Source organism: Mirounga angustirostris, unplaced genomic scaffold, assembly GCF_029215605.1.
Source record: "Mirounga angustirostris isolate CCGP_5_RB_7025 unplaced genomic scaffold, mMirAng1.0.hap1 SCAF_17, whole genome shotgun sequence".
Classification (NCBI taxonomy): Eukaryota; Metazoa; Chordata; class Mammalia; order Carnivora; family Phocidae; genus Mirounga; species Mirounga angustirostris.
In genome coordinates, this window is record NW_026991725.1 from 13,427,718 (window position 1) to 13,445,836 (window position 18,119).

Sequence of the window (18,119 nt, forward strand, 5' to 3'; positions counted from 1 at the left end):
TTATTCATATTTAAGGTTAAAGAAACAGCTAACAAGTAATATAGATTACTCTGAAAATTCTGAGAATAAAGATTATAATTTAAATTTATTAATGCCTGGGGTGCCTGGGTGGCTCAGTTGGTTAAGCGACTGCCTTCGGCTCAGGTCATGATCCTGGAGTCCCAGGATCGAGTCCCACATCGGGCTCCCTGCTCGGCAGGGATTCTGCTTCTCCCTCTGACCCTCCTCCCTCTCATGCTGTCTCTCAAATAAATAAATAAAATCTTTAAAAATAAATAAATAAATAAATAAATTTATTAATGCCTAACATTAGGCTCAATCCTATCAACTCTGCTATCAAGAAAAATAAAAGCCAGAAAAATCTCAGATATTTCATGAAATTAAGATCTTTTCTTACAAATGAAATAATCTGAATTAGAATGGGTATGTGAAAAGTAGCTTTCCTGGATTAAAGTGCAAGTGGTAAAGAAGTGAAGTCAAAAGAATAATGTTTCCTGATAGGAAAATTACATGAAATTTAAATTTTACCATCCATAAGTTTTATTGGAATACAGCCGTACCCATTTGTTTATGTACTGTCTATAGCTGTTTTTTATACTACAACAGCAGAGTAGTTTCAAGAGAGACTGTATCGCCTGAAAGCCTAAAATATTTACTATCTGACCTTATCAAATTCAAATCAGTTATTTCTTGTAGACAGTTTGAACATAAGGAAAAAGAGCTGAATATCTAAATATGTAAATTAACATAATAATGAGGCACTTTTGTCTATAATTAGAAGGGTATTTTTGAGGGGTGCCTGGGTGGCTCAGTCAGTTAAGCGACTGCCTTCGGCTCAGGTCATGATCCTGGAGTCCCGGGATCGAGTCCCGCATCAGGCTCCCTGCTCAGCGGGGAACCTGCTTCTCCCTCTGACCCTCCCCCCTCTCATGAGCTCTCTCTATCTCTCATTCTGTCTCAAATAAATAAAATCTTTAAAAAAAAGAAGAGTTTTTTTGAGGGTCTACAGGCTACAGTAAGACAGGCACTTTACCACATTGCTGTTGGGAATGCAAACTGGTTCACCTGTTCTGCAAAGCAGTTTAAGAGTAGGCATCAGGAGTCTCAAAAATCACTTTCACTGCTGTATAGAATTTGACCATAAGAACATAGAACAATTATTCAACCATTTCTCTACTGATACGTATATACTGTTCTCATTTTTGCTATTAGAAACAATGGAGTATAACAATTTTATGAATGCTGTATTTAGCATATTTTTAAGTATTGAGCATCAATCATCAAATGATGCTAAATCGGCGCCTGGGTGGCTCAGTTGGTTGAGCGACTGCCTTCGGCTCAGGTCATGATCCTGGAATCCCAGGATCGAGTCCCGCATCGGGCTCCCTGCTCGGCAGGGAGTCTGCTTCTCCCTCTGACCCTCCTCCCTCTCATGCTCTCTGTCTCTCATTCTCTCTCTCTCAAATAAATAAATAAAATCTTTAAAAAAAAAAATGATGCTAAATCTACATGGTCAAACTTTATGAGGAACAGAGTATTTTATATAATCCCAAAGAGTTCTTAGGATATGAATCTAAAGGTGGGCTTGCTGGGTCATAGGTTATGCACATCTTCAACTTTACTAGATATTGCCAAAATGTTCTCTAAAACAAGAGCAATTTATTCTATGCCAACACTTTTCAGGCATATTGATTGTTGCCAATCTGATGAAAAAGAATGGCATCTCACTGTTTTACACTGAATTTCCCTAATTACTAGTAAGATTCAGTACCTTGTCTTACTGAACATTCGTGTTTCCTCTTTTGTAAGAAAACATGTCCTTTGGCCATTTTTCTATAACATTTGTCATTTGTTTTTGTTTTGTTTCATTTAGTAATTTGAAGGTGAATCCTCATTCTTTAAAGAATAAATTTGTCCATTACCACTACTGTTCCTCCAAGGCTCCTTCCACCTTCTTAACTAGATCTAGTATTCCTCTTAACCTATGGACAGCCTCTCTCAGGGGAAGTCACCTATTTTTATAGGAACTGTTGTCACAATTACCTTAAAGCTTTAATGATGTCATTCTCCTTTAATACATTTGTATAGTACAAAATAAGTCCAAATTCCATAGCTTGGCTTTCAAAGCCTTGTATAATCTGTTCTGAGCCAACATTTTTAGCCTATTACTATCCTACATGTACTCTATGCACCAAATAAACTGGTTTGCCACCCTTCTCAAATAGCCCCTGGGCTTTCTAATTCTCTGTCTTGATCTATGCTACTCCTAGCATCCATCTGTATACTGGAAATTCTTCTTCAAAGAAAGCTCTTTCTCAATGCCAACAAATAAATATAGGAAAGAATGAGGGGGGAAAAAAATCACCATTTTGCAACCATAAAAATAACACTGATTCAGCAAGAGTCATCAAGTTATGGTAAATCCAGAGGGTGGTAATGTATGAGGAATAGGCTATTTAACATAATCTCAACATATCTCTCCCCAAATTACTTAATAATAAGAGTAACTACACTGAAGAAATCAAAATACCCTAACCAAGTAATCAAAATTAATGTCACCAATAAGGGGCAAATACCATGTACCTCCAGATTTGATGCCTTAGGAAAGACATTGGCAATACATATGCAGTTTTCCAGCCATGGAATTCCCACCATGTGTTAAACATCAGAGAAATCCAAACTGAGGACATTCTATAAAATAACAGCCTGAGGGCACCTGGGTGGCTAAGCGTCAGTTAAGCGTCTGACTTGATTTTTGGCTCAGGGCATGATCTCAGGGTCATGAGATCAAGCTCTACGCTGCTTAAGATTCGGTCTCCCTCTCCCTCTCAAAAAAAAAAAAAAAAAAAAGAACAATAACTTAGCCTGTATTACTAAAAAATGTCAGAACTGTTATTCAAAAGTCTTTTTTTTTTTTTTTAAAGATTTTATTTATTTATTTAACAGAGAGACAGCGAGAGCAGGAACACAAGCAGGGGGAGTGGGAGAGGGAGAAGCAGGCTTCCCGCCAAGCAGGGAGCCCGATGCGGGACTCGATCCCAGGACCCTGGGATCATGACCTGAACCGAAGGCAGACGCTTAACGACTGAGCCACCCAGGCGCCCTATTCAAAAGTCTTAAATGTGAAAGTCCAAGAAAGACTGAGGACATTTTCCAGACTAAAAGAGATTAAATACAGTATATGATTCTTGACTGGATCCTGAACTGGGGGAAAATGCTATCAAGAACATTACTGGGAAATGTGATTACGTACTATAGATTTAGAATGTGTGGCTAATATTTACTGAAATGAAAGAGCATTTATTCTGAGAGTCCACATACAGCCCTACCACATCTAAGGAAGTACACTGATACATATACTGAGAAGAGAACCTGGTAAGACTAATGTGCTGAAATAGTGTCAAGAGCACTGAAGATTAAAAAAATGAGCAAAGCCACAATGCTGGGAATGTTAGAGGAACCATCATCACTCACCTTACCTTAAGAACAAACCCACAGATTTGGGTCCTCACAGGGTTTTTCAATAAAGGCTCAAGTTTCTAATATTGAACAGAAAACTGTTTAGATGCCAAGGGAAATAACTGCAAAAGTTAGTTACCTATGAAAAATTTAGATTCTTAATTTTTACAAAAAATATCTAAAAACACACATTATACTACCTTTTGAATTTTAATGACACTAATAGCTTTATTTAACAAACACTGAGTGACTATTATGTGCAAAGCACTGTGCTAGGTGCCATGAAAAATACAAAGATGAGAAAGACATAGTCCCTGCCCACAAGGAGCGTATAATCTAGTGGGGGAGACAGACAAATACACAAATAACTAGAATACAAGGCAGTAAACAACAGAGTGGGCAAGTGCTGAGTGTGGCCTGAGTGTGATATTAACCAGCCTCAGGGTTCCAATTTGAAACACTGGTGATGTGGTGTTGGCTGCTTTGAAAAACTCCCATCTCAAGATCAGCATAACAGATGTTTAAATGGTCCTACCCAAGCAGCTGGAGGCAAGAGAGTAGGCCAGGTGGAGGGGCTGTTTGAAACACTGTCACACCTACATACATGGTGCTGATACAGGTATGTAGGGACAGCTAAAAAAAAACATATATATATATCATCTGTCCTTTGGTTAATGGCTATAGCTACTGTTTTAAACAATATATTTTTATATAAAAAGGAATTTGTATAATCCCAGAAAAATCAATTTAAGGATTAATATTAATTCAACAAAGAAACTTGCCATAGGCAATTTTCTTATTTGCTAATTGATTAAGTCTTTTCTCTAAATATCTATAAAGCTCTGTAGCAATTAAACAGTTAGACATCTAAGTATTGCTGAGTAAAAACCTCTTATATTCAGCCTTCTGAAGGAAATGGTCACATACCTGATAACCTGATATAATACTATTCTAACAGCAACAAGAAGGCCTTAAAGAGATTTAAGGAAAATAATTTTTAATGCTTCAAATGCAAATGGAATACACGCTGATTAAATACAATTCAATGTTCTTTGAAAATATCTCAGTGACAGCATCTGATACCAGTTAAGGCCAGAAAAACTGAAGTGAGGAAAATATCACATGTATTGTCTTTCATTGGTTTCATATATCATTGTCTATGACAATGGCAATTCAATCTTTTCTTTGAAAATTTCATGTATTGGTATTGATGAACTTGGATTTGCTTTTAGCTTGTATGCTAGTAACAGCTGCTGACCACTTCCTCTTGGTAGTGCTGTCTGATATAAATGGCAAAGTAGAAGCACATTTCCTGGCCGCTTTTCCTACTTCCTGAATTGGAGGGTTCACTGCTTAGCCTGTTTCCTTCCGTGTGTCACTGTGATCCTGGGACCTTTGCTGCTTTCGCTCAAGAAAACGAGCACGTGCATCTGATATGGATTTATCATCATTTCTTCTCTGCATTTTCTTTAGGACTTCTTTTGAGATTCCATCTGAAAACATTACAAATTAATCCAGTAAAACTTTAGTCGTGAAACTCAGTACAAGAAGTGTTAAAAGAAGGAGATGCCCTGATTTTTCAATGTTAAGGGGGGGAAAAAAGGAAATTAAATTTTGTTCTTTCAAAAGAAACAAGTCTATGGTTAGAAAATAAGAAGAAAGAAAGAGGGAAGGGGAAGGGGAAGAAAAGGAAGAGAGAAAGAAATGCAAGTATGAAGGCCTAAATGTTCGAATAACCGACCCTAATTCAAACATGTAGTACAGTTATACACTGCAACAAAACACTACATTTCCAAAGACTCTTCCAGATCTTGGGCAAATTTCCTTACCACTCTATTTCTCATGATGTTAAAAAAGGATAATACAATTTGCTCCATCAATCAGCCTCAGAAGAGGAAGACAGAATCCCAAACAGGCCCCTGGCTCATTGTGGAGTTAATGCGGGGCTCGATCTTACAACCCTAAGATCATCACTGAGCCGAAATCAAGAGTCTGACACTTTAACCGACTGAGCCACCGGGGTGCCCCACTGCCTTAGACTCTTAAGTTCTTGCACTGGTATGAGAATTAACATGGGTTCTTGGAATTAGACATAATTCTAGCTGAGGGCATGAATAAATGTTACTAAATGCAGAGGACATGACCCTCATTTCTTCTGGCCAGTTGTATATTGTTAGGTCTTCACAACAATATATATATATATCGTGGGGGGAATGGTAATGCTGGTGAAAATCCATCAGCAGATATCTATATTTACATTTCTCTATCTTTTATATATCTTAATTTTTTGTATGAGGCTGTATAGTTTATGTATTTTTTTTTCATTTAAAAAATTAAGGTATAATTTATCTACAATAAAATATACCCTTTTTAGTAAACAGTTCTATGAATTTTCACAAGTACATTACAGTCTGTGACCAAACTCAAGAGACAGAATCCTCAACCCCCAAAATTCCCTCCTGTCCCTTTGTGGTCAGCCCCTCCTCTCACCCCCAGCTTCTGACAACCACTGATTTCAACACATCTATTTTTTAAAAGGCATTGGTCTTGGGGCGCCTGGGTGGCTCAGTTGGTTAAGCAACTGCCTTCGGCTCAGGTCATGATCCTGGAGTCCCGGGATCGAGTCCCGCATCAGGCTCCTTGCTCGGCAGGGAATCTGCTTCTCCCTCTGACCCTCCCCACTCTCATGTGCTCTCTCTCACTCTCTCTCTCTCAAATAAATAAATAAAATCTTTAAAAAAAAAAAAAAGGCATTGGTCTTTCCACCCCAAGTTGACCTTTATTATAAAATCACAGGGGTGCCTAGGTGGCTCAGGGTGTTAAGTGCCCGACTCTTGATTTCGACACAGGTCATGATCTCAGGGTTGAGAGATCAAGCCCTAGCTTAGCACAGAGCCTGCTTGAGATTCTCTCTCTCCTTCTGCCCCTTCCCACCCTGTGCCCTCTCTGTCTCATTCATTCATTCATTCATACATACATACATACATACATACATACATAAAATCTTATTTTAAAAAATCAGCCCAGAAAGCTTTACTGAAAAGCTTTTTGTATATGTGAGCTGAAAATTAAACTTTATCTCCTAGTTCAGTATAACTCTTTATGCCTCCTAACTAGAGACCTAACATTTTACAGAAAGATCCCGTAGGAAAAAAAAGATGTTCTGAAGTAACAGTTCACAAAATTTTATAAACAAAATAAAAATAGCAAAGGACTACTGAGAAGCAGTATGCTATTATGATTAAGAGTATAAGCCATCAAGGGGTGCCTGCATGGCTCAGTTGGTTGAGCATCTGCCTTTGGCTCAGGTCATGACCCTAGGGTCCTGGGATTGAGTCCTGCACTGGGCTCCCTGCTCCGTGAGGAGGCTACTTCTCCCTCTACCTCTCCCGCTCCCCCTGCTTGTGTTCTCTCAAATAAATAATCTTAAAAAAAAAAAAAAAAAAAAAAAAAGAGTATAGACCATCAAGTCAGTTTCCTTGGGTTCAAAATCCAGACTCATGAATTATTAACTATGGGATTTTCAGCAAATTATTGTAACTGCTAAGTATTTCCTCATCTATAACATGGGGATATGTACTTACCTCATGGGGTTATTGTGAAAACTCAATGGGGTAATGCCAGTTGTTAGCACATGGTAAAAGCTCAACAGATACTGTTGTTAATAATGTTGGACAGAGGAGTTAAGGAAAACATGATTAACTGGAAGGAAAGAAGGAAGTCAAAGTAACAAAGTCTGAGACTCCCGACCAATCTTTGCTTTCTGAGGAGACAGAACCAGAATCTACGCCCTGTAACAGTATTTCTGTAATTATATGAGAATTTGGACATATATGCTCCTTGGACTTATATCACTAGAACAAGCGACTGACTCACCCTTTAGATGTTTTACGTTTTCCTTATTTGTCCATCTCCTTCTTGCATCTTCTCTCACTTCACGTCGGGCCACACTGCTCAAATCATGTGCATTAAATTCATGCAACTTGGGTAACAAGTCTCTCACCCATTCGTAACGGATTGGACACACAATTCTTGCGTAGACCTTGGTGGTAACTAATACCTCATGAAAAATGATCCATTCGAGTTTGGTTTCTTGTTCATGAAGCTATACAAAAGATTTCATTTAAGGATGGTAACTCAGTAACTTGCCTCATTCCACATTTGACCAGCCACATACTAACAGCCCAAACTCTTCTGAATTAATTCCTATATTCTTCAATCAAACAGAAGGCATGGGCCAACCAGTACCTTTACAGCTTTATGTAATAAAGATATATGCTAAATTTACCCTCAAAGTGAAAAGTAGAAGACATTTATGCATGACTTAGTCCTACACCTTTACAAATTTCTTTCCTTTATTAAAAATAGGACGCTTTAGGGGCGCCTGGGTGGCTCAGACAGTTAAGCGTCTACCTTCGGCTCGGGTCATGATCCCAGGGTCACAGGATCGAGCCCCACGTTGGACTCCCTGATGAGCAGAGAGCCTGCTTCTCCCTCTCCCTCTGCCTGCTGCTTCCCCTGCTTGTACACTCTCTCTGTCAAAAATAAATAAAATCTTAAAAAAAAAAAAATAGGACACTTTAATAATAATAAGGCACTTACTGCTGAGGAAGGATGAATGTGAACTGGGCTTCCACGCCCATCCATTGTGCAAAATGTTCTCCCAACAGATCTAAGAAACAAAACAAAACAAAAATCAAAGGATAAAGAAAAGAACAGTAAAACAATGAAATAAGTAGAGCACCAAGTCTAACAATAAACAATTATAATATGTTCTACCACAAAAAGTGTTATAAGTTTAAACTTTTTCAAGTGTCACTATAACTTCTCTACCAACTCCTCTTAAATAATGATACAACTTCTCATTACATACAACCTAAACAGTCATTTCAGTTAAGTACAAAGAGTTTTTGGTTAATAAGTAATAATATCAACAATAATATTGTATTTGTGCTTTAAAGTTTCCAAAATGATTTTATAATAAAGCCTCAAAACAACCTGTGAGTTTTGAGAGCAAGTCATTTTTATTAAGAAGTCAAAACTGAGATTCAAATAAATCAACTAGCCTTCTAAAGATCACAGAGTTAATGTATGGTGAAAGCAAGTCCCAAACATAGGTCTTCTGACTTAAATACAGTGTTCTTTATAGTATGCTACATCTCTTTCTAAAGGGATAATTTTCCCTATTCTAAAATCTGATAATTAGAACATTGCACCTATCATTTCTCTAATTCATGTTCTTAACTTCAAATTCCTATCCTCTTCTGGGGCGCCTGGGTGGCTCAGTTGGTTAAGCGTCTGCCTTTGGCTCAGGTCATGATCCCAGGGTCCTGAGATTGAGCCCCGCATTGGGCTCCCTGCTCAGCATGGAGCCTGCTTCTACCTCCCCCCCTCCCTCTTCCCCCCACCCCGCTCGTGCTCTCTCTCTTTTTCTCTCTCTCTCAAATAAATAAAATCTTTTAAAGAAATTTCTATCCTCTTCTATACTTCCCTACCTAAATGTTATTCCAAAAACTTGTCAAAATATTAGCCCTAGTTCAATCATCACCACAGATGATTTCCTATAATACTTTATAAACACTCCCATTATAACTCAGATCAGACTGCATTATAATTGTTTATATACTGTACGGTACAAAAATCTTTTTTACTTGAACCATTTGAGTTAGTTGCCAACCTTATACCTCATCATCCACAAATATCTGAGTGTATATTTCCTATAACCAAGGACATTCTCCTACATGACCATAATACACAATACAACCATCAAAACCAGGGAATTAACACTGAACATGACTAACATCTAACCCTCAGACCCCAATAAAGTTTTATCCAAATGTCCTAATAATATCCTTTATAGCAAAAGAATCCAATTCAGAATCAAGTATTAATTTTACTTTTCATGTCCCCTTAGTCTCTTTCATAATGGCATACTCCCCCAGTCTTTCTTTGATCTTCAGGATCTTGACAGCTTTTTGAATAGTAATTTTGTAGTATGCCCCTCAATTTGAGTTTGTTTGTTTCATGATGACTAGATTTAGGTTATATATCTTTGGCAAGAACATCACAGAAGTGAAGCTGTATTTTTCATTATATCCTATCAGGAAGAACATGATTTCGATTTGTTTCATTACTGATGGTGTTCACTTTGATGGCTTCATTTGGGTAGCATCTGCCAGGTTTCTCCATTAAAAGTTACTTTTCCCCTTTCCCGTTGTAATTAATAAGACTTTTGTGGAGAGGTGCTCAACTAATTCCATTTGTCATTAAACTTTTAATTTACTCATTAATTTATATGACTATAGACCCATGATTTCACATTTTATTTAATGGGCTATATAATCCATTACTATCAATATTTATTTTGATGCTTAGAATGTCCTATATTGGATCAGTCGGGGCCTATTCAGGCTAGCTCCAGTGTACTTCTAACATGGCCTCAAACCTCATAGATCACTTCTTGCTTGCTGGCAAAATAAGATGTTCTGGGCTCATCTTGTACTTTCCCACCCCTATTTCTCCCTTTCAGTATTTCCAATACTCCCTTCACCATTCTTTAATATATGTAATTATGTGATCAATTCCTTTGTATATAATGAGTCTCCTATCATCACCATTGTTACCCCTTCCCCTAAGAAGATGCCCTCCCTCACTACACTCAGACTCTAAACTCAGACTCTAAACTCAACACCAAACACCTCCCGTATGAGTGCCTTCCCCCTCCTGCTCAATTGCTGACACTCCACACCAAGCTATTCTTCCTCAGAAATGCCATGCTCAACATATTTGTCTTTCATACTCCACATAGAGCCACCCCTCTGCAAGAAAACCCTGGTCACTAAACTTAGGTGCTGATCCCCCATGCTAGACAGCTATCCTACAAACTGTTCTATGAATCCTACAAACTCCCTCTTACTGAACTTGAGCGCCAATATCCCACTCTGAGCCACTGCAGCTCCCCCTACACAAGTGACAATTATGGTAGTCATTGTAATTGATGTCCTGATAATCACAGGGCTTAGATAAATCATCAATCTTTAATATTAAATAGTTCAACATTGTAGTCAAATACAGTAGTATTTCTTATCCATTTCTCAAGCTCATATTGCTTACCTTCGAGCTACATTTTTGAAATAGCCTGCACAAAGACATCTTCGTAGTACTTCATGTTTAGGACCTTCAAAGGTCTCTCTTGGGAAATCACTTTGCTATAGAAATAATAATATATATATACAGTGGTAATATCACAGAATAATATGAAATAATCTTTTATTTTGAAAACTACACATTTCTAGAGACTTCTGTTTCTGGCCAATATGAAATAAGAGGGATCAGATTTGGGGCGCCTCGGTGGCTCAGTTGTTTAAGCGTCTGACTCATGATTTCAGCTCAGGTCATGATCTCAAGGGTCGTGGGATCGAGCCCCATGACAGGCTCCACGCACAGCACAGAGTCTGCTTGTCCCTCTCCCTTTGCTCCTCCCCTCGATCGCACGCTCTCTCAAATAAATAAATAATAAAATCTTAAAAAAAAAGAGAGCTCAGATTTACTCTTCTCCTCAGAAACAACCAAAAATGTACAAAACATATGAAATAATGATTTCCAAAATACTGTATATCAAGCAATAAAGGATAGTGATCTCTGAGAAATAAATGAAGTATGGGAAATAAATGAAGTAAGCCCAATGACTGCCCCAGCTTACAGTCAACCTTGAGAGAGATTCTGGATGAAGGCTCAAGGAAGGAAAAACCCAAGTGGAACCTGGAGAACTCCCTGAGCTAAAGAGACAGAGCTGGGGCACCTGGGTGGCTCAGTCAGTTAAGCGTCTGCCTTCGGCTCAGGGTCCTGGGATCAAGCCCTGCATTGGGCTCCCTGCTCAGTGGGGAGTCTGCTTCTCCCTCTCCCTCTGCTGCTCCCCCTGCTTGTGCTCTCTCTCTCTCTCTCTGTCAAATAAATAAATAAAATCTTTAAAAAAAATTTAAAGAATTTAAAAAACATAAAGAGAAAGAGCTGAGAGTCCAGGAAGACTAAGACGACTAGAGTTCACAGGCCAAGAGTTCAGGAGAGAAGAGAACTTGATAGAGACAAAACTCCAGAGATTTGCAGAAGGGCCTCCACAAGTGTTTAGCTGAGCACTGGTTAGCATATAAATGTGAGGCAACCACACAAGACCAGGAAAAGAACCTCCCCAAAGGATAAGAGGTAACAGTTCTTGGTACTCGCAGTTAGAAATGGGGCCTATTTCTACAAATCAGAGATCAGAACACCTCATAATTTCCATAGCTGGGGGACAGTACTCTGAGAATCTTGCCAAAATGCTACTCAAGAGAAGATCATTATAATAATTACCTGTTTAAGCTTCCTGATTAGTTCTCGAAGTTGAGCTTCAACACGAAATGCAGAAAATAAGCATCTCCAATGAATCCAATGTTTTTGGCACCACGAAGCTGGAGCTCCACTGCAAAACAAAAATACTGGTATCTTGAAAATAACTTCTATAAGAGAAAGACAGTCTAACAGGGGCACCTGGCTGTCTCGCTCAGTAGAGCATGTGACTCTTGATCTCGGGGTTATGAGATCAAGCCCCATGTTGGTCACAGAGTTTACTTAAAAAAACCAAAAAACAAAAAGACAGTCTAACATTTTCATTTCTATTATAAAACTAGAAACAAATAAGCAACAGTCAGTTCTTTTATGAAACTTGTCCAATTACTGAGAAAGCACTTTAAGGAATTTGAAAAAACTAATGCAGGTGCCTCTGAGTGAATTAAAAAATAATTTATAAATGAATTTCTCCTTATACACAGATGCTTTAACAAATATATACAATCATTTTCACATCTAAGCTACTTCTACAGAAACAAAATTCTATAAGGTCATCTTCAGGAAAGGTTTAGGGAGAGAAAAAAGAAGAGAACTAATACTATATAATAAATGCCTACTTAGTAACAGTCACCTGGCATAGATAAATCTCACTAATGTTCACAAAAATACCTTGAGGTCAACAGTACCCCCACTGAATCTTACTGTCTAAAGTCACATAGTAAATACATATTGGAGCTATATTTCAAACTGACAACTTTCTAGTACATAGAACTATGCCACATACCTTGATTTGCACTGTTCAAAGATGACAGCTAAAGTTGCAAAGTCATTAAATCCTCCAGCTTTAGCTGCCAATTCTCTATGTCTTTGTTCTGCTTCCTTCTGGTACTCTGGATCAACTAAAATGACAATCAGAGGCACTTTAGTTATACTTTACATCAAATGCCTACAATCACTTTGTTTACTCAAAGTCATTAAAATCTGCCTCATCATCTACAGCGGAATAGAGTGAACTATATTAACTCTTCTGGGGGGTGGGGGGCTCTAATTACTCCCACAACTCCTTTTCTATTGGATATTTAACCAAAATAGTAATAATAATTCTCCCAATACATCTGCCTTTAAAATGGTATTTAGAATTTATTTTTTAAGTTTGATTATAAGAGTAACCCATGTTCACAGTAAAAAAAATTATGTAAAAGTTCAACATTTACCACTTTGTGCATCCTTCAAGATATTTTCTTTTTTTATGTTTTTTAAATTGTTTAAAAAAATTTATTATTAACATATGTATTATTTGTTTCAGGGGTACAGGTCTGTGATTCATCAGTCTCACAAGCGCTCACCACAACACATACCTTCGCCAATGTCCATCACCCAGCCACCCCATCCCGCTACCCCCCTCCCCTCCAGCAACCCTAAGTTTGTTTCCCGAGGTTTGTCTCCCTCTCTGGTTCCATTTTGTTTCATTTTTTTCCTCTCTTGCCCTATGATCTTCTGCCTTGTTTCTTAAATTCCACATATCAGTGAGCTCATATAATTGTCTTTCTCTGGCTGACTTATTTTGCTTAGCAAAATACCCCTAGTCCCATCCATGTTGTTGCAAATGGCAAGATTTCATTTTTTTGATGGCTGTGTAATATTCCATCATACACGCACACACATACACCCACATCTTCTTTATCCATTCATCTGTCAATGGACATCTGGGCTCTTTCCATGGTTTGGCTATTGTGTACATTACTGCTATAAACACTGGGGTGCAGGTGCCCCTTCGGATCACTACATTTGTATCTTTGGGGTAAATACCGAGTAGCACAATTGATGGGTCATAGGGTAGCTCTATTTTCAACTTTTTGAGGAACCTCCATGCTGTTTTCCAGAGTGGCTGCACCAGCTTGCATTTCCACCTACAGAAAGGGTTCCTCTTTCTCCCCATCCTCGCCAATATCTGTGGTTTCCTGACTTGTTAATTTTAGCCATTCTGACTGCTGTGAGGTGGTATCTCATTGTGATTTTGATTTGTATTTCCCTGATGCCTTCAAGATATTTTCTATGTATATACCAGCGTATGCATATGATGGTTTATTTTTACATAAATGGGTTATATGTTTTGAAACTTCCTTTATTTAATAATGGCTTCATGTCAGTACATGTAGAATTATTCATTCTCAAAATAGCTACATTGTATCCCCAGGGGTATAAGGAACATAACACAATTTAACCAGTCCCTATTTATCCAGTTCCTAATTAAGGGCAATTAAACAGGACTACCATGTAAGCAGAACTGAACTACTACAAGCTTTTCTTTCCTTTTTTTGACTTTATATTGAAGTAAAACATGCATGCAGAAAACTACCAGGTCATAACTGCATAGCTCAATGTTAACAAACACAACATACCAATATACCCAACACCCAGATCAACAAACAGAATATTACTAGCATCCAGAAGCCCTCTTTTTGCTCTCCTTCCAATAACTATCTATTCCCCTCCACAAGGGTAACCAGATCCTGACTTCTAACCCCACAGAAGGGTTTTGCCTGTTTCTAAATTTTGTATAAATGTACTTCATGTGTCTGGTTTCTTTTGCTCAACATTATGTTTTTGAGATTTATCTGTTACTGACATGGACCCAATCCCACTCAGCACTGATATGCTCTCTGATTCCCCAAGTTCCCCACATAGTACTTTACCCAAGCTAAATTTCTTTCAGTTCCACTTTTTTTTTTTTTTCAAAATTTCCTAGGGTTCCTTCATTCATTCTACCACATCATACCACAATTCCTATTCCTTCAGTATACCCATCACAACTAGATTTAGCATAGGCACCACGATGCCTGATACTAGAGAGCAGCACTTATATAGACTACGATGTGAATCTGCAAAGCAGCAGTTCTGGTATTAGGAGGAAAGCAATCTGATTAAAGAAAACACTCATGAAGATAAAAAGTCTTTCATCCCAGGCGTTAAGTAGCTTCCACCTTTGTTACCTAGGTAACAACTGAAGGAAGCAGCTAGAGACAAAAGGAGAATATGATTAATTACAGACCATACAAACAGGCCTGCCAAGGTGAAAATACAATTCCCATCTCCTGAACCACTCAGGGAAACTGATTTTTAAGCCAAAACATTTAATTTCAAGTACTGAATCACCACTGCCTAAACGGTATTATGCCAAAAGTCAAATTGCACTAGACTTGAGCATCACCCTGTCCCGGCTCCCAACACTAGGAGACAAGCCTATCTATCAGGCAGGGGCCCCTGGATCCCTGAATTGTGTTTCCTGCTATAGAAATGTAGAGCACCAGCTGCCTTAGACCCCTGGGCTATAAAGCCTCAGAGAAGCTTCCTACCTTGGCTCAGTTCTTATTTTCTCTGCCTCTAGCCAACCATTCAATTTGGCTATAATACCTCCTAGCATAATTTATACAGGTGGCTTACCATCTCTTATTAAAAGGTCAGTAGAACTGCAACAACTTTTAGTGTAGATTACAATTTTAAGCTCAGCTCATATTTTCTGAATATTAACTCTGCATGGTTAGTGTTGGATCCCTGTTGTTTACAGTGGCTACCTGCTCACATTTTTAAAAATGTAGAGAGCATATCGCTTCCCTGGATGTCCATCCCACGTTGCTACCTTCTCTTTGTCTCTTCCTCCATTATTCTCAAAGTCAAGAGAACAGATAACATTATTTTGTTCCTTTTCCCTGACTCTCCCCCTCCAAAATCTAATTAATTAAAATTAAAACAGGCAGAAGTCCCATAGTAAATTCAGGATATGTATAGGAAAGTCAAAACCCATATCACACACAGTTCCTACAATCTCAGCAAGTTTATCCGCTAAACAACAGTCTGGCTATCCATCTTTAATTACTTTCCAGTAGACTCATCACTTTCTTTATTATCTTTCCCCAGATGAAATTCTTTTTTTTTTTTTTTTAAGATTTTATTTATTTATTTGAAAGAGAGAGAGAGAGACACAGCGAGAGAGGGAACACAAGCAGGGGGAGTAGGAGAGGGAGAAGCAGGCTTCCTGCCAAGCGGGGAGCCCAATGCGGGGCTGGATCCCAGTAGCCTGGGATCATGACCTGAGCCGAAGGCAGACGCTTAACGACTGAGCCACTCAGGCACCCCGTCCCCAGATGAAATTCTATTATCAGTTTTATGTCTTGCAAATAGGTAGATCTACTGAAGCAAGAACTGTAAGTAACAAGGTGAAGCAGTAAAACAAGGTTGCATCAGCTGAACTTCTCCATTTGGGAAGATAATTCAATACTTTTCTATACAGCAATCAAACAGAAAACAAAACAGAGGATTTCAATAATAAGTCCTCAGAGCTGAAACAGGGGAATAAAACCACAAGTGTCACATGCACATAAAATGCCCTTTATTTCTAAAAATGTCACAATTAACATAATTAAAGACTGCAGAACCAACCCAGTGTTATTTTAAATTTGTTCCATTTTAAGGCAATGCTTTTTACCACCTAAAAAATATTTAACAGCTCTGACTCAACTGTCTGACTTAAAACAACATCTATACTAGCAGATATTGGATACAGTTTACTACAGCAAAAGACAGATCATTAAAAATGTTGACAGTGTGATCATCTTGATATCTATAATCTTAATTTAATGTTAGATGTGAGAATACTATCCAGTTTTACCAGTAAGTATATGATAAACTAAATTAGGTGATCTCCAAGACTCAAGCCAGAAAGGACTGCTTAACCTATAAAGACTACAAATGCTTATAGAAGCAGCTGGAAAGCCAATACACATTTTGGGTATAACAAGATCCTAGCAAGTCACATGCTCAAATCCTGAAGCTGCATTTTGCAGCACCTAAAGTTCTTCATGATCCAGGTTTAAAAATTAATTTTATATATATATGCCAAAGTATCTCTCTAAGTTATGAAGAAAAAACCGGTAGCAATTGTTGCCTCTAGGAATCAGACCTAAGGACATCTTTAGGAGAGGAAGACTTACTTTTCACTTAATTCTTTGTGCAGTGTTTGAATATTTAACTATGTACATATATTGGAAATGGTGATGTGAGGAGTTAGGTGAAACCTCTGTCCCAGACAGACATCTGTTAAGCCAGTCAAAATTACCAAAGACAATCATTCAAAGTCTCTGGAGATTGACTGAATCTATGTACTTCAGTAAGAACAGAAGGAAGGATCACATTCGAGTAGGAACTACACTCTACCCCCATAGTTCTGTGTGTGGAAGAACTATTCCAGAGCGCTTAGCAGCCAGAAAGTGGCAGCCTTTCCCTCATCTCCAGCTCCTACTCTGTAAGGAGGATCAAGGCCCAACAGCTCATGACTGTGAATTACTGCTTTCCCTTCCCTTACAGCTCTGGATTGCAGAAAAGCTATTCTAGTGAGTTCAGCAGCTGAGTGGTAGTTCCCACTACTCCCAGTTTCCTAGAGCTATACCAGGTTTTTGGTTTTGTTTTTTTGTTTTTGTTTTTGGCAGTCACAGATGCCATCTCACCAAGCTTTATGCTAAGGAAGATGTATACTGGGCAGTGGTGGTAACCAAAGCACCAGTTCCCACCACCTCCCACTTCAAGCTTCTGCTCTATAGGGAGGATCTTGGTGGGGCAGCCAGTGAAGAGCCCATCCATTCCCAATCAACTCCCAGCTCCTGCTCCACAGCACAGAGGTTCTTCCCAGAAGACGATAGAAACAAGCACTATTAAAAACCAGCAATACTTTGCCCCTGCCAAGGTGTGCCCAACTTTATTTGGATCAGACTATAGAGTAATTTATGCCCCAAGGGCACTGTCAAAAACAACAGAGCAATCAGCTAGCAATCAGTGGAGACTAACAGCTTAATCTGTTACCATTAGAGGCAGACCAGCAAGAAATTAAGGCAGGCCAAAAACTTAACAGAAAGATCAGAGAAACCAGCTAAACCCATAGTTGTCCTGATGTTCTGAAAGACTATGCAGATCTCCAAGGTTGTACCTTCTGAGGAGGTACAAAAGGAAAGGGAACATCTGAGCCTCTGGTCTATGGCTGAACACAGGACAAACTCATAAACTCTGAACCGTGAAAGCAGTGTCCAAACCACATAACACAGATTCAACAGGAAAGGGTGCAAACATCACTAGCTTAAAGGTATTAAGTACAACCTGCAACCAACCGGTAGCTGACTGCTGGAACTGAAATGTACAATAAAAAATAGGAAGACTTCACTAAGTGGGGCTCAATAGTAGATTTGGGCTGGAAGAAGAAAGAATCAGCAAAATATAGATCAAGAGAGATTATGCAATCCAAAGAACAGAGAAAAAAAAAAGAACGATGAAAAATGAGCAGTCTC

At 38.5% G+C, this 18,119-nt stretch overlaps 1 protein-coding gene across 1 annotated transcript in view; it reads right to left on the minus strand.

Annotated features, from left to right (window-relative positions):
* Positions 1 to 3,660: 3,660 nt before the first annotated feature.
* Positions 3,661 to 18,119, minus strand: part of DHX40 (DEAH-box helicase 40) — a 49,063-nt gene continuing 34,604 nt past the window's right edge. Inside the window, exons 13-18 of the mRNA XM_045889271.3 lie at positions 12,569 to 12,683; positions 11,809 to 11,917; positions 10,573 to 10,667; positions 8,062 to 8,131; positions 7,336 to 7,564; positions 3,661 to 4,952 (exon numbers count right to left, since the gene is read on the minus strand). Coding sequence (XP_045745227.1) covers positions 4,813 to 4,952; positions 7,336 to 7,564; positions 8,062 to 8,131; positions 10,573 to 10,667; positions 11,809 to 11,917; positions 12,569 to 12,683 — 758 coding nt within the window. The 3' untranslated portion in view covers positions 3,661 to 4,812. The remainder of the gene's footprint in view (positions 4,953 to 7,335; positions 7,565 to 8,061; positions 8,132 to 10,572; positions 10,668 to 11,808; positions 11,918 to 12,568; positions 12,684 to 18,119) is intronic.